Here is a 27,566-nt window from a genome sequence, read left to right as displayed (position 1 = left end):
GGCTTCCATTTAAAATAGATATTGCAGATATTAGGCTTCAATTAAAGAAGAAAAATAACCTTCAGTGCTTCTTTTTTAAAGGCAAAGTATAAAAAAAAAAGTCACCAAATTAGGTGAAAATTATTAAATTTCTCCAAAAAATTAAGATGAGCTTTCTTCTATTTCTTGAGACAGTACAGTTTGTGATTCACAGGGTAACTGGTATCAAACACAAGTTAATGAAAGCTCTTATAAGCAATTTTATTCCTATCCGTAATGGCAGACATTTACAAAATCAGAAGAATTTATCATTTGAGCTCACCTTAAAAAATAACTTATAAAGCAGTGATATATGCAACATAAAACAGTTCAGGAGGGGAGAGGGAAAGCAAATTTTAATAATTAAAATGTAAACGTGGAAAAAAAGAAAGACGGAATAAAAGTCCCTACTTCTCATTTCTACTTAAGATGTCATGTGATAATATTTTACAATGTCCTGCGGTTCTATATATGTATGTGTGTATTTCTGTTATCACACACACATACATATACATTAACCCACACACGTACATACACAGATAACTGTTTGCAGATCCATCTTGGGCAGTTCTGTTACGCCACTCTTTACAGTTGTCTCAATCATGTTTGGGACCCACTTTGTTGACAAAACGGGGGAGATGGTAGAAAAAAAAATGGTGGGTCTGATTGTGTCTGAGATTCTTTTGTTAAGCTGTACACTGGGATGAATAATTTTCTTCTGCAGTAGCTCTCTGAAGAGGGCCAACTCACTGTGGTCTTCACGGTGAGACTTGTTAATGGATCACACACTCATTGTCATGCTTGGGGAGTACTGAAAAAAGAGGAATCCATATTTTAACAACCATTTTTCCTTCCCCTGGTAACTAAAACCTCTTCTGGACCACAGCAATGAGTTCAAATGTCAACACACTCTTTGAACTTCCGCCTAAAATTGCACTGTAGCTTGTGCTTAGGCTGTAGTTCAATTTGTGGTATCGTAACTTCTGTTATGCTTCTCTCATTACGTAAAAATACAGCTACTGCTGATGAAGCCAACTTCCTTGAAGACTGTTTTGGTGTTACCTGGGTGGTGGGATGAACCAATACATCACTGATGCTTTCCACACCTTTTCCTGGTCAGTGTTGGAGAAGACTGTTTTGGTGTTACCTGGGTGGTGGGATGAACCAATACATCACTGATGCTTTCCACACCTTTTCCTGGTCAGTGTTGGCTACTGGGGTGATTTAGCTAGGCAGCTGACTAGTCTCAAGTAGGCCAGCTGCATTCATGGTTAGCTGAACCACATAAATATTTTGAGAGGTTTTTACTACTTTATGGGAAAAAAAGGAGTAAAGATATGTATGACTGGAATTAAACTAGACTTTTGGTCTGTATTATTCTGTCTTATTGATTTTAGGAGGCAAGCCGAATCAAGGATCAGCGGTCATTCTCCTTTACGTGAACCAAAAATTCAATCACCACACTACATTATTATTGTTACACAAATTGAACTGCAGCCTTTATACAAGCTATAGTTGCCCTCAGGTTAGCAGTACTTCATTACAATAATCAATGCAGCACCACAATGCCTAGAAATGCACATCTATATGCCTAATTTGTTTTTAAATTGAAAATTGTGGACTGCAGAAACACTTAATTTGGCCCAGAATCTTCTAAGTAGAGGAAAATGTTCAAATGCAAGAAATATTTGCATTATAAAAACTCATATAAGAAACAGAAATACAGATTTGCCTTTGCAAAAACAGATATGCAATAAAAATCCTGCCAAAGCTACTTTCATGCTGGGCATTTCCAAGTGTCAAAGCATGTTTGAAAAACCATTTTGGATGAGTCTTCCCTGTCATGCAAACTACATAAGAATGGACTACTTGTGTAAAGTCTTTTGTTCCTTGTCATGTCTCTGATGGTTTGTCTGCTTTAGGGCTTACTCTCATCATGTCCTCCTAACCACTCCTACAGTGGGCCAGCAAAGCTATTAAGAACATGCTCATCTTTAGCCAAAGTCAGAGACGAGCTCAAATGCTTAAAGTAAAGCATCTGTTCAAGTGATTTCCTGTATCTAAGCCAAAGTACCCAGGTAATCACTTTGGACAAGAAACTGAAAGATGATGAAAAGCGTTTGTGATTTTTAACTTATTTTTAGCCAAGCCCTGTTCCCCATGACTAACCAAAACTCCTGTTGAACTGAACAGCAAATTTGCCTGAGAAAGGACTTAATAATAATGCCTACTCTAAGTAGCCAAGTAACGAAATACAAATCAGAAAGCAAGACAGTTCCCAAGGACTACAATGTGACTCATGTTAGAGTGGAACTGATACCTAGAAGTAGACTAGAATGCATGTGGCATGTATAATGCATGCCTTGTAGACATACATCTCATGTAAAACCTTAAGAAAACCATGTCCCAGGTTCTTCCAGGAAGGAAAACAACATCTAGAATCCAACAAGCGTCTGAGAAAATGTTTTTTTTTTTGAGTACAACTGATGTCCCTTTTTTCAAAACCCTAGTTTGGTGAACTGGCCTGCCTGCTGATGAGACTGCCTGCCCTCAGTACAAGCAACACATACTAAATTGAGAGTCAAGGATTACCATGACCAAGGATCACATTTGATGGAGGTTCTGTGGTTACTGGCGGGTTTTTTTTGGCAAATATTAAAACATTGTGGGTTTGGGTTATACAAACCAATTTTCTCCAATACCCCACACAATCTGAACACATGTCCTCTTTATGAAGAACAGCTAACATGCAGAAACTCTTCCTTTTCACTAAAGAAGCAAAACCCCAAACCCTCAAAATCTGCTTCCCATGAAACTTGCCATGCAATTTGACTGTTTTGTGATCTAACAGAAACTGTTTACTCGTCACAGTTTCTGAGCTGGAGTTCACCACTGGCATAGTTAATGAAGTTGCACTCACTTCTGGCAGCAGTGATTTCCAATAAGAACAGAAGTGCTGAAGTCACTCAGCACTTCTGAAAAATCAGGACACTCCTATTTAGGAACCTAAATGTGTATTTGGAAACCCAGCTTCAGGCACATGAGTATGAAAATACTGTCATCTTGCTTTGTAATGTGTTTTGCACCACGTTTTGCTGCCTCAAGCATTCTCCATTTTAAAAAAGCATCATTTGTCCCAGAATGAACACTAGAGGGAACCTTTGCTTTTTCTGACTCTAATAGCACACTGCATCTTCGCAAAACGAGATCTGCTGGTGCTCTCATCATACATTTCAGTGTAAATCCTGTTCTAAAAGACAGTCCCCTTAAAACACATTGTCCAGGAGTCAAAGGTTGTGCAACCACACATTAAAACACTCAGATGTAAGGATCCGTCAACTGCGAGTATTTAGGCTTCTTGGATATTGCCTGACAAATGCCTGTTGTGCACTACTGAATATGTGCGGCGTAATTATTACTACTTGACAGATCTAACTTTCGTTGACAACTGACCTCTTAATCTAGAAAAAGTGTTTCTGCAGTAAATCTACAGCTCCCACATTTTCCAGTTTCAGCTCAACTTCTAGCAGTCTTTTGCACAATTTTTTGTCAAACCAATACTATAATCTCAGAGGCCAGTAAAAAACACGTAAGGCACAGCACTGCATTACAAGTACACTACAAAACTCTTGGTTCTTCCTGTTTCTTTTTTTTTTTTTCCAACAAAATGGCAGAGATAGAGGTTCACAAAGGTAAAAAAAAAAAACCAACGAACTAGGCAAAGAAATACTTACGCTCTCACTCTGAAAAGGGTTTAGGAAGTTTCCACCCATCTCACCGTCATCCCTGGGAGTGCCAGGCTGATTACTCATGCTCATATTACTGGGAGAGTTCTGTTAAATAAGATTTTAAAGCACAGATTAAGTGTTGAAGATTTCAGTTCATTTCGCAGCTTCACCAAATGTGCCAAAGGCACACTTTACACGAGACTATAGAGCACTAACATGCACTGTGCAATGCACTGGGATTTTCAAAGACAAAAAATAAGCCTCTGCAGGGTTTTGCATGATTCAGACATTAATTTTAGCCTGTAAAGTAATGTTTTCTTCCCTGAAGCAAGAATTATTTACCTGTAATTCTTGTTTTCAGGTTATAGCCAGCATCTTCTAATGAAGCCAGGAAAAGCTATAAATGGCTGCAGCCATTTTTTACGAGGTAGCTCTGTCACTACATTAAATCATGTGGTCAAATTCATTGAAGTTTATAAGCGTGTGCCTTGACATTTGTGACATGAATATGTACTTAAGGGTAGACATATGGATGAATCTTATCTACATAGACCTCTGCAAAGGCCTGTGCCAGGGGTCTTTGTTCAGAGTGCTCAGTTTCTTGAAATACAGTTTCACAAGTAGTTCACAAATGTGGTTCAATTGCTAAACTACTTCTCCGAGCACAGCTAATACACAGCACTTACAGGTAAAATTGTTAACAAGAGTTTTAGATAAAAGACTCCTGAGTAACCGCTGACCACTGGACCGGGCTCACAAATAGGAAGAACCGTACTTTTGCTATTTTCTTGCACAGAGCATAATGCAACAGCATTTTAATCTACCTTTTCAGAGTCTAGACATAACTGAAATGCAATAATGAAATAACAATATGAAAACTTCTAAAGAAAAATTCCTTTTTTTTTACAGAAGTGCACAATCACCCTGCAACATTCAGAAAATGCTTTCAAGACTCAGTTACTCAAAGAAAGGGTGAAAAAAGGCAATTGTCACAGAAATTATTCTGAGTCAATAGCTAATACATGATTATTATAGACACTATAAAGAGTTAGGTGTTTTTTACAAAGTTGATTTGCGGTACCCTACCATGCCTGGAGCATGGGCAATTCTCTTTCCATCACTGTTAAGACTCCTACTTACAGACGTTTTGTGACGAAAAAGGAGCAGTCAGGAAAAGGGGGGATTGAAGTAATGAACTTCATTATGAAGCATTTATATCTATCACAGTTCTTCCTTTGATTTTTTTTTCTTTTTTTTTAATCTGGAAAAACTGAATGCAGTATTGCTATTGAGATTTTATTTATAGAAATGCAAACGTGGTATGTCACAATAAACTTAACATAAAGTTAGTGCATCCAATGGGAAAGCTAACAAAATGCAACTCCAAGTAGTGATCTTGATCCAAGTGACCAAATCGTAACAGCTGTAAGAATCCTAAGTGAATTTGTCCTCTTTTTCTTACGTTATTCTCAATTACAATCCTGGCACAGTATGTCTGTTACCATAGAGATTTTTTCTTTCAAAAACCCAGGTATTTTGGACTTTGAAAATACCTGCATACAGTCTTTATTTAGTATAACTAAATCTGCAATAGGTCAAACATTAAACGAAAAATTAGAAACATTTAAAAAAGACTAAGTCCCCTTAATTTCTTGGCACTTTCCTCAGAACTACAGAGGCTATCTATCCTACCTTGGCACTTTACAGATGTACACTGCAGTGTTCACTGAACAGAAAATGGGATGGGATAGCTATGACTTCTACTTCCCCTTCATATCATATTTCTGCATACTCCTCTTTGTGTTAATGAAGTCCCATGCTGACCACTGTCCATAATTTAAATATCGCAACATATTCCACTGTTCCACAGATTTACATCACCTCCAAGTCTAATAAAAAGTGGTGTTCTCAGCTTCACCAAACACCACAAATTAAATCAGTTACTCTTTGCTACTACTTTAGCAGACTGGCCCACCTAAATGCTGTACATGCAGTCCACTTTGTAACATATTTTGAATGGTTAGTGAAAGGCTGCTGTTAAGTTTTCACCATATTCCTTTGAGGGAAGATCACCATTCTCAATCTGAATGGCCAAGTATGTAAAGGGGTTCAGCTTGGTGTATTTGTTTTCAGTAATAGACTAAATGTAAAATTAATTACGTAAGTGACCTGCAAGCATAACTTTATTGTTAGCATCTGAAACGCAGCTTACAGAGTTGGGTTAAAACCCCTGCCTTAGCCCTTGTGCTTTCTTCAGTCTAGTTCACTGTTTCTGAAACTGTGATCCCTAGATCTCCAGGCATCACTGCACAACTAAAAGCCTAACTAGTTGACTGACATTAGACAATTAAGCTTGTTATTCAGTGAAGTTAGGGACCTACAGCTTGAAAAAGGTTGAAAACTACTGCTTTAGTTCAACCACAGCTACTGTAACTTAAGCAGGAACTAATTCAGGGAAGTCCTGTTGCCTGTGTTATGCAGGAGGTCACACGACACAATTGTATCAGTCCCTTCTAGCATTAAAATCTATGAATATAAAGTTTAAAACCCACTAAGGCCTTCCAACATTTATTTCATGTGATGCTCCTGCACTTTTGTTCATTCCTGGGGGATTTACCCCTACTTTATCTTGCTCTGTGTAGTGCGAAGCCTTGAAATTCTGCAATTGCTACAGTACACCAGCCCCAAAGGTTCAAATTCCTGAGATAAAATAAACACTTTTATAGCAACTCCCCTGGGCTGCTTTTATGGCCAGTATGGGGTCTAGCATTGTAGCACTTGCTGAGTTTTTCCAAAGGAATTATGTCTTTGATGCCTGTACAAATTCCATGGGCACTGCAAGAAACACTGGTTATTAATGTTTGTTTAATATGCATAATTTCAGTTCATTTACTTCCACCATCTCGACCTACTTCATAAAAACTGCATGTTTTGCCATTCAGTCAATTAAATTAAAATCTTCTCTAGAAAATGTAGTTCTGAATTCTGTGAGCAGTACTGATTCTACCAAGACTGGATTAATTTTCTGCGTCTCCTGGGAATTAACAATCAGCTGCTCTAATAATACATTTTACTCCACTGAAGTCCTGTGCCTGGACTTGAGCATCGCACACCTCAAACTGTGTTAACTTCAGTGAACAACTTCCAGCACTGGAAATCTACGTGTGAAAAAGCCAACTGCAAGACTAGCTGGTCATGTATGCAGGGAGACTCTTGCTTCAGCAAGAACAATCCTGGTAACTGCGTACAAAACTGGAAGGCAGCCGCATAACAATTCTGTGTGCACCAACCCCAGGAATCTGCCATTCCTTGGAAACGGAACTTTCCCATTAAAGTTTCAAAAGCATTATGCACTACTACCTACCCGAAACTACCAATGATACCCACACACGTTTACTGCTGTCAATGCAGGCTGCATATTGGGCAGTGCTACTCGGAAGAAGATACTACGGTGTAACAGGACACTCTCTTACTTTCAAAGTTGGCAGCACTTTTCTTTTAGTTGTTTGAAAAAGACATGCATCAAATGTGATTTCCATGAGTTATTTATGAAGGGTAACAAATTACAACACTTCCAGGTAAATTTTTGGATTTAAGTTTTCAGAGTTCCTGACGCTTGTATTAGCACATATACTGATACTTAATACCAGTGAGTTGCATACAGGCTTTCAAAAACAATCCTACTGCAAGCTAATGGAAATGTTTGGGGCTTTTTCCTTAAAAAATGCTGCAGTTAGCAATAAAAATACTGCAGAAAAAATATGGACATTGATTTAAAAAGCGCTGTATGCTTATTATCTTATTGGAGGCTTCTACCGAATCCATCACTGCACATCTAAGCACAGCACAACCAAGGCAACATGGTCATTTCGATCCATCATTTTACTCTTTGCAGAGCATGAAAATGTTATAGATCTTAAAAATGGACAAAAATATAGGACTGCTATAGATGCTGTGCCCTCACAGGAGCAGCAATGGCCTCAGACACATATTGCTGAGGTCCTTCTCTCCAGGAAAGATACATGCTAAGCGCACTTTACAGGCTACCATATCACACCACCAGAAGAGCACAAACTGGGGAACTGTACTGGGTCCTCTTCCTTCTCTTTGGATATACACATATGTATCGCTAAATGAAGAATGATTCCTGCCTTTTGAACACCTGGAAGTGTATTCTCAACAATTCACACCAAGAAATTTTGCGTTAACCCATGGGAATTTAGGTGAGCGTTTTGCTCCCTATGCGTTGGTATCTCACCATAGCTTCTGAGAACAGACCTACAGCAAGGTCCCTAGTGTGACCAGAGCACATGCAGACCAGCCTTAGAGAGATCTGAAATGGCAAAGTCTGCACTGGGAGAGATCTAGGCACAGCACCGTGGTACTCAGTCCTGGGGCAACCAAAATTCACCAGCAGTTGATATGCTCAAAACAAACTCATACTCCTTTCTTGGAAGACTGTTAAGAATTTTGCTACAAACAAGTAAGTTATAAAATTTAAACTGAAGCAATCGATAATTCAGTTACATCTGAAGATGCTGAGTACAAAACACAGTGTTGTGCAGGGGACAGATTTATGCCACTTTATCAATATCAGATAAGCTCATTAATTCCGAAATTAATGCTGATCACATACGTAGTAGTTTTATTTTTATGAAAGAAATGATACATTCAACCACTATATTATTTTTGTAGATGCAAAATCCCCGCAGATTAAACTCACATTCATTTCCAACTATTTAATGGTTGTGATATCAAAATTGTGCTTCTTCTGAAACTACTTCTTAATCTAGCTTTCAGGAACATATACTAATGATTAACATTGCCTTACAGAGGTGACCAAAGCAATCATGCAGTGCATAAATGTAACATCCTAACGACATTTTCACAAATTTATGTTCAACTAGAATTGATTACTAGAACTATATTAATTTGTCTTAACAGTATGGAAGATTATAATATGATCAATCAGATTATGAACCATATATAATTAATCACATTCATTAATACACATTATTATGCAGTGGGGAATAAGTCTACTTATACTCTCTATCAATAATATTGTTTTTAAATTTTCAATTAATACTAAATCTGTCTGCAAATAGCCTGCAAAGAGTTGACAAGCAGAAAATACAATATAGATACATAACAAAATGCTTTGTAAGAGAGATAAAGAAAACATGTTTAGAATGAAACATTCTAAAAATTCCAAGTATTTTACTCAATACTCACTTTGGAAATACTGTCCATGTCTCCTGAGCCTTAAATTAAAATAGACAATTATTCAGTTAGTTTTGAGCTAAAGTTACTCCAAGATTTTTTTTCATAGTAAATATATATAGTGTAACAGCAATATTTTAAGGACATAACCAACCATGCATCATCTCACTTCCTTCTCAGTGTCTCTCTCAGTAAAAGTTCACAGCCAGTATCGAATAATGCTAGTCCTTTCTCTGTGTACACACCCAAAGCAAAAAGTGAGAAAAGAATGAAGGACACAATTCTGATCTGTATTGGTTATTTGGATGGCATCCTTTCAGGATGAGACAGCCCAGCACAACTCCAGAAACCATATGTCCAACCTCTCTGTCCTCTTAGCCATGGTAAGGTACAGGTAACGCAATTAATTTGGGGTATATTCACCTATGGAAAATGGTGCTTCAGCTTGAGGGAAAAAAAAGCAAAATCATGGCTATCTAGTAAAACTCAATGTTCCTGGGGAAAAAAAAGACCACTATTATCACTAAGGTCAGCTGGGGGTCTTTCATCAATGTCTTTGCTCCCAGAAGCAGAAATCTACTACTAAGATCAGCTGAAATGACATCAGCTTTTCATGCATTACAAACACTGATGATGACCAGTACCTTTCAGAAGAAAGCATATGATCCTGAGGACCAGAATAACAGAAACCAAGTAAAACTAAATACAATGAATGCAAGCCTATTGAAATGAATTTTTTTCACATGCTGTAGCTCTCACTCAGGTAAAGCCAAGAACAAAGGAAATATCACCTTAGGATGGATGTATCAAGAAAAACAATTTTATCAGCAACACATAGTAAACAATTCTCGTTACCTATTTTCAGGAAAGACAAATTCTAGAAGAGCAGTGAATACAAAACTGGACGAGTATCAGAGAAAAACAATCAAGAAAATGGAGTGGTGGGAGGAGACTGAAATAGCTTACTATACTTAGCCAGGCAAATTAAGGCTGAGAAGGAATATGATTTCTCTCTATAAATACTTCAGATACATAATTGGTACGAAGAGTTATTTTGTCATAAACTTTGGTGGGAATCAGGAAAAAAGATTTCTCTCTAACCATCAGAGCTATGAACAGATATTCAACAGAAGGGTAGTGGTCAAAGAAGTTGGAGAAGTTCAAGATGAACCTTGACCAATTTATTTGTCTGATTATGAGATACAACTGCCTACTGCAGCATGGAAATGAATATAGCAGATCTCTCCCAGCCCTCCTCTCCTTAAAGAACTCAGGTTCTAGTTTAGATATGAAGTTAACCCTAGAAAGCAGTCATCATTAATTTGACTAAGCACTTCATCACTTTCACTAGAGAAAATAACTAACCAAATCCTAGGTACGCATAAAATCCTTCCACAACTGTTTCAATTTAATTTTTTTCTTTTAGCTAAGAAATAATTCTCAGGTTATAAAAAGTGACAGCAAAAGATGTGATTACCTTTCACACAGTTTTTCATTTACTTGAATGTAATCTGCGTCATTATTAATTAAAGCAACAATCCGTTTTAGGATTGTAGTATGTAAAGAAAGGCTGTAAAATCATAAGGTGTCTTTATGTAAAGTAATCTAGGAATTTGAGGGACATGCTTTCCTAGAAAAAAAAAGATAATTCCATTAGGAGATAGATGGCTACTGCTGAATTTTAATCGTTCAGAACAAGTCTGCTAAATGAGGCTTGATGGCTTAGTTTTTTCATCTTGTCATAGACTCCTCAAATTTCGCCCTTCATCTTACATGTTTATGCTTCCTGTCTCACAACCTCCAACTTTTGAGATATGAGTAATAGATCTCTATCCATCATGGTAGTATGGACTTAAACGGTGTGGAGTTTAGGTTGGTCCGTGCCTGTGCTGGGAAGGTGAGAGAGCTTTTCTTTGGGGATAGAAGCAAAGAGAACACTGGCAGCTTATCTTCTGCCTGCCTGACCTGTATCTAGATTGCTTGGGTTTCTCCCCACAAAGGAAAACACTGCTCAGCAGGGTGTTGCTGGTGCCCCTTGGGTGCATCTGGCCAGCTCCAGATGTAAAAGAGAACCTTTGCTGGTGGACTAAGGGGATAGAAGAAGAAAGAGATCTCAAGTCTTTGCAGCTCAAAGTTCCCCCCTGTTCTTGCCTGCATGAACAACAGTCCTTGGTGCAGACAGAAGTGAACAGTACAACACAAGAACTGTATCCAGAGCTACTTGCCTGGTGTTAGGGTATGAGCAGAAATAAAACCAAGGTATTTACTGACCTTGTGGGTATGGAAGAAGAAGGCATAAATGCAATTTATCTAGCTGTGGCTTGTTTCTTAAATCCCCTTCAAGTGTCTATCATGCTTCCAGCAAAGAGCAAGAGCAGAGTTTGCTAGGATAGTCAGGAGATAAAGCAGCATGTGTTTTGCAGAGTTGTGCAAGGCTTCTCCCCTAGATATGAGTCCTTCAGAAATCACCGTGTCAAAAGTCACACAGAACACTCTCCTCCTGCCTCTACATGCTTTGACAAGAATTCATGTTCTTTTGGGTGAATTAAAATTGACACTTGTCTGAAGCTGCTAATGGGGACAGAGTAGTAATACTCATACCTGACAGACATATAGCTAATTATAGAACAAATGAGGATATAAAAATACTAGGATAAAAACCGTTTAACACATACATCAATATATGTAACAACTTACTTCCAGGTAACTGATAAGAACATGTACCAGCATGTCACAGTGACACCTTCCCAAGATTTTGAAAGAGGAATTGAGGTAAATCAAAATGGTTCTTAAACCTTCACTTCTACATTACTGTGACGGTATGCTTTTAGAGTGATTTCTATCAACTGGATAAAAACTATACCCTCAGAAATAAAATACAGTATTTTCATTCCAGAGATGCACTATGTATGCCAACTCATATGCTTAAAAAGTATCTTAATACTTCTTCTTGATGTATATATAGCTTTTTCAGTTTTTAAAAGATTTTTACACACTGTCTTTCACACAACTCAGTGAACTAGTCATAGAAAATGGCACTAGTCATTGAAAATTCACAATGTTTGTGATATTTACTATCATTACCTAATGATCCATTCATATGATGTGAATCCATTCCACCCAGTCCACTCATAGGTCCATCTGACCCTGGCCCCATTGGAAACTACAAAAGGATCAGACATTAAAAACTGGTATTACTGTACAATTTTTTGTAGATAATCTAATAAATAGAAAATAATGCACAGTCCCAGCTCTGAATGTAATAAGTCTAGTGAAAGTCCTCCATGTGAAAACTGCAAAAACACCATTGCTTTTGTTCACTTTTTCCAACACTACTTTCACGATTTTTGGAGACTCTTACCTCTGTAGGCTCAAAAACAACTTAGGAATAATTCATTATTTACTTCAACACTTTGTGTCAGACTTTCAAACCTGCTAGTCCTGACCTGGCGCTACTCCCATTGAAGGTACAGGGAATCTTACAATTCTCTTTAATGAGTGATTAATTAACAGCTTTCAAACCCCACCCTATCCATACTGACAATCAGATTACTCTGTACTACCTCTGGACCATGAGCAGTTTCTGTCCAATTTCAGATATTTACCTTAAATTCAGTTCTCAAAAACTTGAAGGCATTAACATTATAGAAAAATTTTTAAAATTCACTGCATAATGATTTAGTAGTATCTACATATCTATATTTTTAAGCACTACTGGCCTTTATTTTCAAAAGGTCTATAATAAAATATGGTTGTAATCAGAGAAATACAATAAAACTGAAGGCATAGAGAAAGATCAGAGAAGAAACAAGTTGGATGAATCCAGATTTTTGTCAGTTCTGGAACTGCTTAAATTTAGGCTAAAATAGTCACTAGTTAACTAGTTCTTTAGGCAAGTACTTAATCTTATCAATAGGTTTCATTCTTAACATCCCATTTAGATAAGCAGAGAAGTTTGTTTTTTCTCAAAGGCATCAATTTTAACTTTTTGTACAGAATGGCAGGGCAATATAATACTGGGTCACTTTCAGCAATTTTATGCTCCCTTTTCAGAGGTAGATATTTTTTTTACAACAGAAGTTTGAATCCTGCAGAAACTAATGCTTAGTGGCAGCTCCTAGGACGAAGTCCGATCACACAGAAGTCTATCACACTGCAGTGTGACAAACCAGGCTGTCCCCAAGATCCTCATGCACAAGCTTCTAAGGCCTCTTCCATGTAGAAAAATATGCCCCAATCATTATTTGGCATGTATTGGCATGATTGATTTGTGAAACGATTAAAAAGTACATGGTAGGGGAGAAGCAACTGAAGTGTCACCCACAAAAATGGAAAACTTAGTATTAATGATATGTGATGGAAATGCAGTGTTTGGATAAAAAAAGGCTGTATAACTCAAAGAAGTATACAACTAGATTCATATTTACATTAGGTCTGTTGGGTCCGGGTGGTACTGCATTCATTAAAGTGTACATGTTGTCTCCAGAGTTGGTTGAATCTGTAATAAGAGATTATTTTAAGTGCTAATATATACCTTTCAATAAAACTACTCACCTAATACATTTCCTGTCATTTTGTTCATATTATTTCTGTGCCTGACTCACTGATACACAGTGGCAATATAATGGAAAATTTAATTCCCTTTCTATCTATTGCTATCACACAACAGAGCTATGAAAAGAAATAATTGCCACGGTCCCTAAGTGACTACTTCTAGACTCTGGTTTTATGCATGACTGTTAAAAGGTTTGTAAATCACCAAGTATCTGTAACTATTTAATTCCATAAACCCGTTTTCCTGGAGTTCCAATTTACTTCACTCATCTTCAATACTCTGTATAAAACAGGAGTTTCTTATCAATACTTCCTGTGATTTGTTTTCCATCTGTAATAAATGATAAATAGCTTCTCATTATACAGACTGCAAGTTAGTATAGCGAATTAAATTTTTTTGTTTTCATTCACGTCAGTCTTTGATTTTGGATATATCTAACTATTCAGTGGAAAACTGTGCAAAGACCCTTGTTCGAAGGACAGCTTTAACTGATGTATCTTCATGACCCAGTGTGGTGCAATGCTTGAAAAAATCCCCAAGTCCAAAACGAACAGAACCACCCTGGGACAGCGTGGTGCCTAGGCCAGTAAGTTCTGCCAAGAGTTTCACTTGGCCTTGCCGGACGTTGACACAGCTATATTGCATCTCAGCCCTCTTCCTCCCATCAATGCACTTGAACTTTCAGGTGGAGCACCTCCAGAGATGAAATGCAGGATTTAATGAACAAGATGTATAGAAGACAACCCACATAACTCTTCTGGCTGAACTTAAGATATCAATGCCTAAGAACCATTAGTAGATACAAATTACTCATTCTGATCTCCAAGTTATCCTCACTGCTAACACATATGAAGTCTTGACACCCTTCATCGATATTTGCAAGAAACAGAAAGCAAATAATGCAGCAGATAGTAAACAAATTGGGCAAAAACCTTTCCCAAGGGAACTTGAGAAGACATCAGCCATGGAATGAAAAAGTTTACTGAGAGAAGAATGACTTAAGGAAAGTCTAAATACATCCCTAAGGGGACAACATGATTTAAAAAAATATTGTCAGCTCTGGAAAATCAGTACCTCTATAGTATCTGCAAAAAGAATAAAGAATAGCTTAGTACTCTGTACCTAGCTTCTACAAAAGACCATTCCACCTCTTTGAACCAGAATTTTAAGATTAACAACACATGCAAAAGCCATTGCTGAGCTGTAATTCCTTTTCCAAGACAAGGTGATGGGGGACTTTTGAGTCAGAAGTAGTGAAAGCGAGAAAGCCAAGACCAGCCTGAAATGCATTGGAACTGCGAATGTAGTCTGACCTCCTGCAAGAAAGTACTTGTATATACACTGGGCAGTTAAAATCAAGATCTTTGTCTATTCCTTAATCTTTCTGAGACAGTTTTCTAAGCATTAATTAACCTTGGTGAGTAAATAATTCTAGTATATGCAGAGCACTAGGTGTCACCACAACGTTCAAATATGCTGCTTGAAGAAGGGGAACAAAAACCTTTTAGGCTTATGTTATCAAAGTAAAATTAGCACATAAAAAGCTATTTTTAATGTTTGATGAGGTAGGCACTAAGTTCTTCAATCACCAGATCCTTTTGCAACACACATCTCTACCTCTCCCCATGTTCTGCTGGCTCCTGTGGAAATACATACAGGCTAGTTGGGCCATGGGAACCCTCAGAGCTGGTTTGTCTCAGAGGCGAGTAAATACCTTCAAGTCTCAGGTGGCCAATTCGTAAGTGTTTTCACACTTCGGAAAACAGAGCTTCAAAACATCTTTGAGTCTCTAACTGAAAATGGGAACAACTGTCAGCAGAAGCTTTATTTAAGCTGCACACAGCCTAACGTGCCTTAACTACAGTGCTGACTATATTAAAAGTGTAGGCTGTGCATAAGTTCGTTTTATGTTACAAGACTCTTCACTTTTAAATGCCAGCTCGCACTAATTATCTTTTTCACTAATGATATGAACAAGGAAGTTGTTCACTTTATCTTGGATCACATTATTTTAAAGCCCTGGCATTGTATTTAATGAAGATATCACATTGGTGCAAGAAGTTTTCATGGCCAGTTATTAGGAAACTTCCCTACCCCCTAGTGCTGTAGAGGACAGCAAGAACATGTAGGACATAAGGACTGAAGACACTGTAACATTGCTGAGGTGAACAGGTCCCCCTTAGCTGGTGAAAGTGAGTTACAAAGGCAGATATAGGCCAAAAGGAGCAGCTATTGAGTTACACAAGATGTAATTTCTTTCATTTTAGCAGATTTCTGATTATGTCCATGGGGGAAGACAGCATTCTCCACATCCTGCAGTTCCACGTTCATATCAGAATCTTTGCAGGACAGCAATGGAGCGAAATACGTCTAGCTGACCATCTTTAAGCCTTGAGAAGCTAGCCAGCCACCTGGAATCCTCACATCCTCCTCCTTGTTTCCTCACACCTTAGTAGGAATGTGGACAATCTACTGCATGGCCAAAATCTCCCTGTGGTCTGAGTTGCAAGATACAGACCATGTTATTTGAGGAAACAGCAAGGCAGTTGAAGTTCTGGGAACAAACCACTGGTAGGACATGATGATGACTCCTCTGGCGCCTTACTCCTCCACTGCAAGACAGAGGCGAGAAACCTGTCCAGCATGATCCTGCTGTCAGTCAGATGACATAGCCACAGGATGCAGCACACTGCTCAAGAGCCACATGTTGGTCAGGTCTATCCGTTGGATATGACAAGGGAAGTTGCACCAGATTCAGAAACCTCCTGATTTCCAAACTGATGGAATTTTCCCAAAGAACATTAGGAAAACCAAATAAAGACTGCGTCTTCTTTCCTTCTTAACTTGCTATTGCTGAATATGTGCAAGACAAGATGGGCTCAAAAGCCAGAGAAACGAATTGCTCTGAACTGCAGAGATACAATGCTTCGTATCTCCTCAACATAGGAGGGAAAGAGAGTGAAAGTGCAGGAGAAAAACTGACACAGAAAGTATAAACCCAATAATTTATCATTATCTGATTCTTTAAGAAAATCAAAGTTTGAAAAATAATTTGTGTACTTCCTAAAATCCCTTATAATGATCTTTTATTATTTTTGAGTATATTACCTGCAGGACTAGGCATGATAGGTGTTCCTGGTGGCCCTCCGCCTCCCGGAGGACCCTAGAGAGAGTAGGAAATGTCAGTTACCATGAAAGGAAAAAAACGCCACAGGAAAAAATGAACACAGTATAAATGAAGAAAAAAAAATATCATGAATGTCACGAGTTACTCTGGTAAAAACACACACATTTTCTGATCAGCTAGTGAAACAGCTTATCACAGATTAAGACAAAGTAATTGGTCAGCAAGCTCTGGCACAGTCTTCTAATGTACGTAGGTATACAGACCCAAGAATATCCATTAGTCAATAACTCTGTGTCATGCTGTGAGTCAGACACAAGAAATACTTGGAGCAGGGCCTAAGACAATTATATTTAATTCCCTCAACCTACTTTCATTACCATTGTTTTTTCAGCTGGCATTTCTGTTTTGTTCGAGGTCAATGGCACAGTAACCAACGTTTGCTAAGCCCAAAACAAAGGGGTGTCCTATGGGGATGGAAGAGCCTAATCACCTAAAGAAAGCTTCCTTTTTTAGGCAGACTTGGTATCTCGATGATCCAGGCATCTTAATGCTGTCTGTATAATATCCTACAATTTTTTAAAGTTAACATCCGCATACAAAATTTCTTCTCAAATTAATGACAAATGGATTTAGAAAGGCAGGATAATGCTGGGTATAGTCTTGTCACTTGTCTAGACTGATAAACCAAAGACTTAAACAAACAAACAAACACCATCAAGGAACATCTGTTTGCCTAGTTTCAGGTATTTCTGCATTACAAATCTGTTTATAACAAAGAGCTGCACACAAACTGCTCTTGTTGTTAAACAAGCTTTTTAAGGTTAAGAATTTCTGAAATAGTTTTATTCTAAACATTCTAATTGTTTCGTAAGAACAGAACTGTAAATTCTTTCTTAATATGTTTGCAGATCCACTATCTTTAAGTAACGTGAAAAACTATCAACTTCCAGTTTGATAAAAATGTGTCAATATAAGTCAATAAACATTGACTTTCCATAATAAAAAATACACAGATTGCTAGCAACAGATGATTATTTTCATTACCATATGACTCATTATATTTCCATCTCTTTTGTTGTATTTTAAAATAGCAGATATACTGTTCGAGGCAGGAAAATTTTTTTCAGTGGCACTGAATATAAAGGTTTGGTTGTTACTGTTTTCTTACAAGGACATTGCTGAGATTTGCTATAATTCACTGAGATATTTTGGAAGGTGGCACAGAATTCTTGGATTTAAGACAATAGACACTGTTTCTTAATGACCTACTTAAAGTGTTTTTGTAAATTCCAGAGAGAGGGTTAGCTTTTGTGTTCTTTTGAAGGACAGCTCAATGTTGGACCTATTACAAAGTTTTAACTATTTCATTGTGAAGTACAGACAGAAGAAACAATGTTATAAGAACAAAAATTTCCCTTAAAATGTTAGCTATAAGATATACAAAACCTCCATGTGTATATACCTTCAGGGAGATAAAAGCTTGTTCTACATCTTCAAATGTTTGGGTTTTTTTTTCTGAAGAAGTTAATAAATTCATCCACAATATTGTGTTACGAAGAAAGCTGAATATTGTATTGGTTATATGAATATTTGCTGAAATAAACCAGCACTCAGGGCAATTTTGACCAGACTGATAATGATTCTAGTCATGAACATAATCATATGGCGACATATATGGCAGAAAAAAAACTAAGTGCAGATCGAATGTTCAGTTCCCAATCAGTTCTCAACCAATACACAAGAAGTCGTCTTAACATCCGGACAGCTATTTCTGTGCCTAAATAAAACATCCATTCTAATATGCAAACACACACAAGTGTACTTACTACATAGTTCCCAGGAGATGCTGAAGAATAAGGTATCTGTAATATCAACAGAAAGAAAACAGTAATTTCTTATGCAGTGAGATGGAGTCCATACATACATTTATGTACTGCTGTAGTATAACGCTTATTTGTCTAATTTACTTCAAAGACACAGTTAAAGATTACGGAAAAATGTTATTGTTGTCAAAACAAACTCCTCTTCTTTTCAACAGCTTGTCGTTGCAAGTATGTTCAAGTCCAATACTAGCAATATAGACACAAACCAAATTTAATACCCAATATTTGAAATAAAAATATTTCCATTTAAGATTACTGTGCCCTGGTAGCCGCTCTAATGAAATTAATATGAAAAATATAATTCACACATTTAAATGTCTGTAGGCTGAGGTCTGACATCTGCTCTCCATTGTTTCATAATAAGTGAGGCATGCATTTTTAACAGCCAGCATCACTTTTTTAAGATACTAAGTCACAAGGTCTAGTACCAACGCAGTTCCTGCATCTACTACAAGAGCTTTCTCATTCTTATTGCAGGAGCCACAAATAAAGCCTGTAAAGATCTGCCGTCTATAGTAAAAGGTTAAGCTATAAGATTATTAAGGTAATAGGCTTTATTAAGGTTTATAACCTTAAGGAGCACATACTTGCATTTAAGTTAACAGGACTTTAGAGTCGTCCCTAGCATGGACTGAATTTGTATGTTCTTAAATATACTTAATCTTAATTAGAATCTTGACTATAAAAGGAAAAGCAACTCTCATATCTTTCACCCTAGAAGACACTAATTTCATTTCTTTGCATTATTTTTTTTTTTTTTTAAAAAAAGGACGGTGTTCTATTTTAGTTTCAAATTCAATTGTGGTTATTAGTTACAGAGGATATCTGGAGAAATCCAGTTGCCTGTCAATAATCCAGTTTTCTTTATGATAGCCATTGCAATTATTCTTTCTAAAGGAGTACAGACCAATGCTATTATAGGAGGATGGGGTGAGAATGAAGCAACTGTACTGACAAAATACAAACTTAATTGTAGCATAAGCATCTTACATGATTGTAGATTTACAAATATATGTATTACTAGACTTCTCAATATCACAGAATGAAAATATTTCAACTATCGGTTGAAAAATATCCTAACATCCATTTTAGTTGCGTACACACTAAAGAAAACTGAGGAAGAGTTTCAGCTCTTATTTTTTCGCCAATTGTCAGTAAAATTAAAAAATCAAAACTGAGAACAACAAAAAGAACCAGGCTAGTCTGTTAATACAGACGTATCTTATCCAACTGCAAGTGCTAAAAAGGGACACATTTTTATACTGATGAGGTATGACTAGTGAATGAAAATTAAAACTTTACCTTTGTATTTTCTGAAGAAATACCAGACACTGTTTTTCATGTGGGATGCCTCTCTGACCTCATCTTCCTTCAAGCTGCTACTAGACTACCTCATTTTGAAGTTGTTGCAACGAAATTCAATAGATTTTTACAAAAAGTATATAAAAATGGCTGATGTCTTGCAAGTAATTGCTCTCTGATTCCGTATACCCTAGTTAAGAGCAGCAAATGTGCTTTTGTTATGTAAAATACGTGAACACACATTATGCTGTATCTTAACAAGCTGTGATTTCTGTAGAGCTTGCTGGCCAGATAGTTTTGATGTAACTCATCCTACCTGTGCTAAAGGAAGCTAAAATGTATCACAGAATCACAGAATGTTAGGGATTGGAAGGGACTTCAAAGGATCATCTAGTCCAATCCCCCTGCCTGAGCAGGGCCACCTAGAACAGATCACACAAGAACGCGTCCAGACGGGTTTTGAACATCTCCAGAGAAGGAGACTCCACAACCTCTCTGGGCAGCCTGTTCCAGTGTTCTGTATTTTAAATACACTCCAGGATAAACTTCATGTTAAGGAAGTGCTGTAACTGATGTAAAGATGCAGAGCTGTTGTGTGATCATGAACGCAGCTGGATATTTGCAGGTCAATGAGCTCTCTGTTCAGATGTGCCCTCACTGTAGCTGCTCTGCTTAGGGTTAGCAGGGAAAAATATAAAGCATGCATTATTCTATTCATTGAACAAAGTGGAATTTTATTTCCACTGTATTGAAGAGAAATACTTCCCTAAGTATAAGATGATGTCAAATATATTTAAAACATTTACTTACAGAATTGGCATTGGTTGGGTTTGGCCAAGGTCTACCACCCCCAGGACCCCTGAAACAGAATATGAAAGATGAGACACAGAACAATCTCCATCTTCCGACCAGCTCTGAGGAAGCAAATCAAAATAATCTGTTTCTAGATTAAGGAAGAAAATGGCTGTTTTCACATTAAAGTGTGATTATAAACCATAACTACACCAAGTTATAATGCTATAGTAAAATTCTCATCATTGCACTACCATCATAATTTAATCAGTTTATGAACAGATTAAAGAAAAATTATTTATTATCACAACCCTGCCACTCACATTTAAGACTCTTCAATTCCTGACTCATTCTGATACTTCTGTACTCTTCAGGACAGGACCTGTCAGAATGGCACCATAAGGAGTCCTCCCCTAGTAGCCACACTGCCAGAGGCTACACTCTAGATGGCACTGTTTTGCATCAGTCCTAAACACTGGCAAATTTAGGAATTCCCTTTTTATATTCTCAATGGAACAATTTGAAAGACATTGCAAATTTGCTGCTCTTGAAGTGCTTTCCTTCTGCTCAGGGACAATTTAACTCTGTTGCATAGATGCAACATTTCAATGTGGCACAGAAGTTTTGCACAGAGTAGAAAACGAGTTCCCAAATTCTTTAAGTTCTCATGAGGAGCATTTTCCTTGTCTTCTTTTAATCTTTTAAAAAATATTTGGACTATCACACATTCCACGTAAGTCTATTTACAGTACATTCAAAGGCAGAAAGGTACTAAATGTAGGTGTAATTTCAGTCATAGAAACAGTACTCTTGCTTACATAATTAAGTACCTTCGTGAAGAATTGAGGATACATGCATTTACTGAGTATGGATCTAGAGTATTTCAAGTACAGTAAGGTTTCACTAGTGAAAGTAATGCTAGTATCTTCTAAATGTTTTGGGAAAACTGTTTTTTAGAAGAACAAGCCACTGAAAATATGTTGTTATAGCATATATCGGAGCATCATCATCACCATCAATTGAAAACATGCCGTTCTGTACATACACTTTAAACATATGTTTAGACATGTATCTAAAAATTGTGTGCTACTTGACTAAGGCTACAGGATCTACACAGAAGTCACAGAAACATGAAATTCACCATACATCAGGCAAACGGAAATTTCAAACTTTTCAGACATTCTCACTACAGTTGGCCCAAGTGATGCACGTATGACTAAGTGGCAGCTCCTCAGCAGGAGGGACAAGAGTGTTTTAACAGGCAGAAGACCTGTTTGATACAGCCAACTTTGAGGAGACACCAGGCGGATACTAAAAGCAGAAGGGAATGGGAAAAAGGAAAAACTGTCCAGACAGAGCACGTTTTTCTCACACCTCTTGTGGCTATTTTAAGTTTCTCACTCTTAGCTGAGCTCAGAAAAAAGTTCGGTGGTTAGGCTTCATCTTTTAAAAGTCTTGAGGGAACTAAGCCATATGGGAGGTAAAATCTCCATATTTACAGTTAGAACATCTCAATAACGATAATTATTCCTGGGAGCATTAAGGACTCTTAGTTATTTATAAATAAGACTAAATCAGTTTTTGAAGGCCCTGACAACTGAAAAGCAGAGCAGATGACAAAACTTTCTCATGTAAAATGGCCTCATTAGCTTTAGAAAAGCAACATTAGCCACCATAGCTTACCAGACATGGGAGAGTGATTTAAATATAGAGAAGAAAGCAGGCTTTATTAATGAGTCCAGGAAGTTTTCTATTTTGAAGTCTTGTAAAACTAAAAACTCTTAAGTAGATATGTTGCCTGAGGGATTTAACATTGTATCTTGTTTTTTTAATTACATCATTGATGAAACTATAAAGAAATAAGCTCAAACAATCAACAAAAATAAATCAAGTGAAAACTGATTTACTTCTGCTGACATTATTTTTGGAAAGATGGAAAACAGGAATGTAGGTGAGAGTCTTTTCTGCTTTACTCTTTGGGAGGAGAGGAGGCAAACCAAGTAAAAGGACTCACAGTACTCGTGCTCCTCAGGTCAAATATTCAGCAATTTCTCCTCTACTAATGATTACAAGGTGAAATATTAGGTGTTCTTTTTTTCCCATTTTTTTTTTTTTTTTAAAAAAAAGTTTCTCTTTTTTCTATGTACCGTATTTGGTTTATTGGATTCTCCTTTTCAGAGAAATCAGGAATATTTGTAACAACACTGAAGTTTGTTTTCACCCCAAAACCCTGCATGTGTGACAATTAGAAACACAAATATACCTAGCAAAAAGCATCAAATGGAAAATAGCTGTGACGACACCGTGGATTACTCTGAGCTACAGAGATATTAAAAAGCTGACTCAAATACAAGATTGGGTTAAGCCACAGCAGCATGGAAATTTAGATAGTTCTTAAAAGGAGACTGAGAAACTCACCTTTCATCTAAAAAGCTGTTGGAATTGGCAAATTTACTGGAAGCCATGGACAGCTCTACGTATAGACTTAGAAAACACTGTAGCAAATTCTGCTGGAAAGCCATATGGTTTATATGCAGCAGAATGTTGTTCACTTACAAAACACACATTAAAAGAAAGCTACCTGCAACTTTTTACAACACAATGCAAAAATTTTTTTTGCCTTTTATTGAATGTGTACTTTGGAAGCATCGATAGAATCATAAAACATTATTATTAGTGTATGAATTCCAAAATAGAGTAATTTATGAAGTATCTATCACTAGGACTAATTACAGCTGGATTTTACCCTTCCTTTAAGTTAGTCACATAGTGTTGATCCTAGTGCTTGAAAAAATGAAGTCTAAAATTTCAGTTTCCCAAGGGGCAAATAAATCCAATCAGGAAATTAAACATCTAGACACAAGTTTATGAATCAAAGTTGAAAAATGAAATCACTTTTTTTTTTTTTTCTTTTCAGGCATGACTGAGATATTCTTAGCACTTGAGACAGCATTGCAGGTCACAGAGGCCATTAAGAGGTGCCAGTGAAAGGTAACACTGCTCCCTGAAATTTGCCATTTTGTTCCAGAGAGAGCATTTTTCCACAAAGAAATAAAATCTTACTTAAAACAGTTTCAACCTTATAGCTAAAATAAAGTTATTTTGAAGAAGAACACAGGATATGTATCAGCTGGTGAAAACAGTAATCTGATAGGCATTAGTTATGACAGAGCAAGTAATTATTTAGCAGTACTACATTTGTGGACTACATGCTCCTGGACTGAAGTACTGTCTATGAGCTCTCAAGCTGGCTGTTGCCATTTTTGACAATAAAGAACACTTTCTCATCCAGAAAAATGTAGAATTAAATTTGGCAAGTGTTCTGCTCTTAACCAGAACAGTTTCCTTTTGAGTTTTCCCAGGAGAAAAAGCTGGATTTTAAAATGGCAACTGTTTTTGCAGAGAGCATGTCTTTATATTTTAACATTGCCAAAAATCCCAATACACTGAATAGAACACTGGAAAATTTTAATGTAAGAAAAAGATATGGCTATGTAAAGACAAATGTATGTTACTGTAAGACTTATATAGAGTTATCTTGTTTCCTAGAAATATAAGTACACTAAATGACTTACACCATTATTTCTTAGCACTAGATAAATTTTAAGGGATAATACAAAGGACGCATTTAACACAACTGGGTCTGTCTGGTTATCCTTGGATGCCTTATCTGACTGATCCTGAATGCTGGAATTGACCAGACAAGGAGTCTTCACTAAGATTTTGGTGTAAAGACAACTTTGATAGCAGGAACTTTACATAAGAAAAAAAATCAAAGTATCAAAGTTCATGAATTTTCAAGTAAAGGACTCCAATTCATGGTGTCCCCTTCAAGAGGACATACAACTTCAATGGAAAATGTACTTCCGACATCACTGCATTAAAAGAACATGGTCTATGTATGTTTACTGGCTCAACTCTATATGAAATGTGCTTATTAAATGCTGCAATATGGAAATGTTAGTATTTCAACCCATAATCACCTTCTATCTTTCTGGCAGACCAGGGATTCTTTTTGTCATCCAGGAATCTGTTTTCTTCTTTTCCCCTATGTAAACTCTCATTTGTGTGGATAAGTAGCCTCAAAATACCTTATCTATCATGAATTTTAATTCTATGTTTTATTTCAGAAAGTTAACTTTCTTTCCTTATAACTACATCTCCTCCCAAGGGCAACTTATGTAGTGCTTATATTACACTCATGCTGAATTTCAAATATCTAAATACTTTTTTCTACATTGATTTTATTAAAAAATATAAATTCCTACCCTTGGGAAGGTTCCTAGAATTGCCTTGAGTTCAATATATGATGCCTATGATAGAGTAATGCCCAACTTTGATTTTATTTTATTTGCTCCAGAATTCAAGGTATGTCTGGAAATTAGAAGAAATTAAGGTTATAGTGGATTAGATTTTTATTTTAATGGTATTATCTATCTGAATACCTCTTTCGCTTTTTCAGGTTGGTAACTCTACTTGAAATGAAAATTATCATCTCTTGTTTGTGTTTCCTATGAAAATCAGAGTAAAAATGAGTATTTACAATATAACGATAACGAGTGTATATAAATCTCAACTGTGTAATCTGTGTTGATCTGCTGAAAACTTGTTCTTGAAAGACGAAAGTTTAAAAGGAGTAAGAAAAGAAAATGCTCTCTGCTCCAGGTTGTAAAATCATTCCAGTGTCTTGACAACTGGACCACCATGCCACCTTCTGTGACCACGCAGGGACTGCAAAACGCTGGTTATGAAAAAATGTACTAACTTCAGCACAGGTAGGGCCAAGATACCAGAATAACTTGATAACCTCTTCTCTGCGTTACACTAGAGGTAACTATAGCAGCCCCTTACAACTTGTGAATCTCTTAAGAGAGAAACCTAAATAATACAAGGAGCACCTTTCTTTCTTCCAGGCTTGCTAATCATATAAGCAACTCCAAGCAAGTAAAAGATTTATCTAAAGTGCAGAAGATTCCTCATGTTGGGAATCCTCAGCTTAAATCTAGTGTACTCTGGATACAGCCACTTCACATCTGAAATTTTTCTACATACTTAGAAAAGGGGGTTATCTACAGGTATAAAAGGCGAAATACACTTCCATTACTAAATCCATGCCTGGAATAAATCAGTACAGCCTAACTGAACTCAGTCTATATCAATTTTTATTAAATAATGATCCAGTCCCAGAAAATCTTACATGCGTATCTGTAATACTCTTCTATCTGTTCAGAGTGGAAATAAATGTAGTTATGAAATAAAAACAGCAACAGAGAATCATCCATGCTTCTTCTTTCAAATATGTCTTTTTTTATAAATAGTTCTAGACAACGGTTTTATTTTGCTAAAATTAAGTACTTCTTCATTTTGCTGAAAAGAACCACACTTGTACCATTCTTTACAAAATATTTAATCAGTAATGTAAAAACATAAATGTAAATAATGTAATTTAAAAAAAAAAGCATATAAGGATGTATCAGTGACTATACTGACAAAATATTCCCAATATTTGAACTTCGACCTATGAAAGAAACTGAGTTTTTATACAAACTTGCAGGGACAGCAAAGATGCATACAGAAGAAGGAAACTGCTGTGGGTTCACTTTTTAAAACCGCAGTTATTAGTCATCAAAGCATGTTACTTATCAAAGCATGTTCTCCCTTGTATGATGTATCCCAAATGTTACTTCTACAACGAAATAACGATTTTTCTAAATATTATAAGATGTTATTATTGTGCTTACATGTTCATTCCAGGCATCCCCGGGCCACCTAAAGCATTCAGTGGGGGTCTCATTGCACCTCCATAGTTCTGCAATGATAACCAAGGGTCAGACTACCACAAAACAAAAAAACAAAACCAAAGAGGAGGGGGAAAGAAAGGACAGCAGGTTAATGATATCCCTACATAACTGCTGACTGGATAGGCCAATGCAATTCATTCTTTCAGGAGTTTCCATTGTTGGCTCAAAAAAATAGTACTGTTAACCCCAAGGACAAAGAATTACAAATAACAGAAATAGACTACGAATACTTAAAATGTCAATTGTTTCAGGAGGAATTACACATACAGAGGTCAAGTCAATGGCCAGAAAGGGGCAGGTTTTATAACGTATTCAACTTACATAACAAGGGAGCTCATTCAAAATCAGAAACCTGGACTCAGATTCTAAGATTACTACATCATGGAATTTAAATATAATGATATTTAATTAGATTTTGCTAGGCTATCAATAAATGCTTGTATAAAATCACTTTCATAACATAAAGCATAACCATTGCATTTCTCTTGGAATCAGTCAGTCCTAGAAAGTCTATGGTAACTAATATGAAAATTATTTAATATGATAATGAATGTCATAGTGATGTCAACAAATGAATTGCCTAATTCTCATAAAATTTGAGTTTGTCCTCTGATAATATGACAAAAGTTTAACTGCACTATTTACATAAAAAACTACATTATACCAATTTCTATTCAGAGGAATACAAGCAGAACAGTGTATCTCACCTTACAATCATAACACACTCCCTAAACTGTGTAAATCCTGCTATATTCTTCTGATATTTCAGAAAAATGGATAATTATAAATTCTCTAAAATTAACAGCTGTGCGTTTCGCAAGGAGCGGGGGACAAAGAAGCGGTCTGCTTTAAAAAAGTTTAGGGCACTGTTGTGATCTATTTTCCAGCAATAAACCAAATACACTCTATTTCGTGTACACTATACTACATACTACATACACGATATAACTATGGCTTATGGGTGTTCTCTATATTGGTTTGATTCACAAAACCATGTAAATACGAAGTCATGAAGGCATGGGAGAAATCCAACAGTGATATTCAAAGTGTGGGCTTGGTGCTGTTTATATATTTAGTGGTATGACATATCAGTTATCTAGAACTGATTTATAACTACGAGAGGAGGTTCTGTTGCTGGAA

The 27,566-nt window shown here is 36.6% G+C and overlaps 1 protein-coding gene across 21 annotated transcripts in view; it reads right to left on the bottom strand.

The window, feature by feature from the left end:
- Window positions 1-347: 347 nt before the first annotated feature.
- Window positions 348-27,566, bottom strand: part of SSBP2 (single stranded DNA binding protein 2) — a 183,046-nt gene continuing 155,827 nt past the window's right edge. For 7 of the 21 annotated variants that reach the window (XM_086629370.1, XM_086629375.1, XM_086629378.1 and 4 more), the window contains 9 exons: window positions 26,367-26,434; window positions 20,644-20,692; window positions 18,475-18,510; window positions 16,630-16,684; window positions 13,394-13,464; window positions 12,051-12,129; window positions 8,979-9,007; window positions 3,753-3,851; window positions 348-829 (listed from right to left, as the gene is read on the bottom strand). In XM_086629370.1, the coding sequence (XP_086485496.1) occupies window positions 800-829; window positions 3,753-3,851; window positions 8,979-9,007; window positions 12,051-12,129; window positions 13,394-13,464; window positions 16,630-16,684; window positions 18,475-18,510; window positions 20,644-20,692; window positions 26,367-26,434 (516 nt within the window). In that variant the 3' untranslated portion in view covers window positions 348-799. Of the gene's footprint in view, window positions 830-3,752; window positions 3,852-8,978; window positions 9,008-12,050; window positions 12,130-13,393; window positions 13,465-16,629; window positions 16,685-18,474; window positions 18,511-20,643; window positions 20,693-26,366; window positions 26,459-27,566 lie in introns of all 21 variants that reach the window. The other 14 variants (XM_086629368.1, XM_086629379.1, XM_086629374.1 and 11 more) reach the window with 9 other exon arrangements.

This window comes from Tauraco erythrolophus, chromosome Z (assembly GCF_009769465.1).
Source record: "Tauraco erythrolophus isolate bTauEry1 chromosome Z, bTauEry1.pri, whole genome shotgun sequence".
Lineage (NCBI taxonomy): Eukaryota > Metazoa > Chordata > Aves > Musophagiformes > Musophagidae > Tauraco > Tauraco erythrolophus.
The sequence above is the reverse complement of the archived record's forward strand: the minus strand, read 5'-3'. Positions and strand labels throughout refer to the sequence as shown.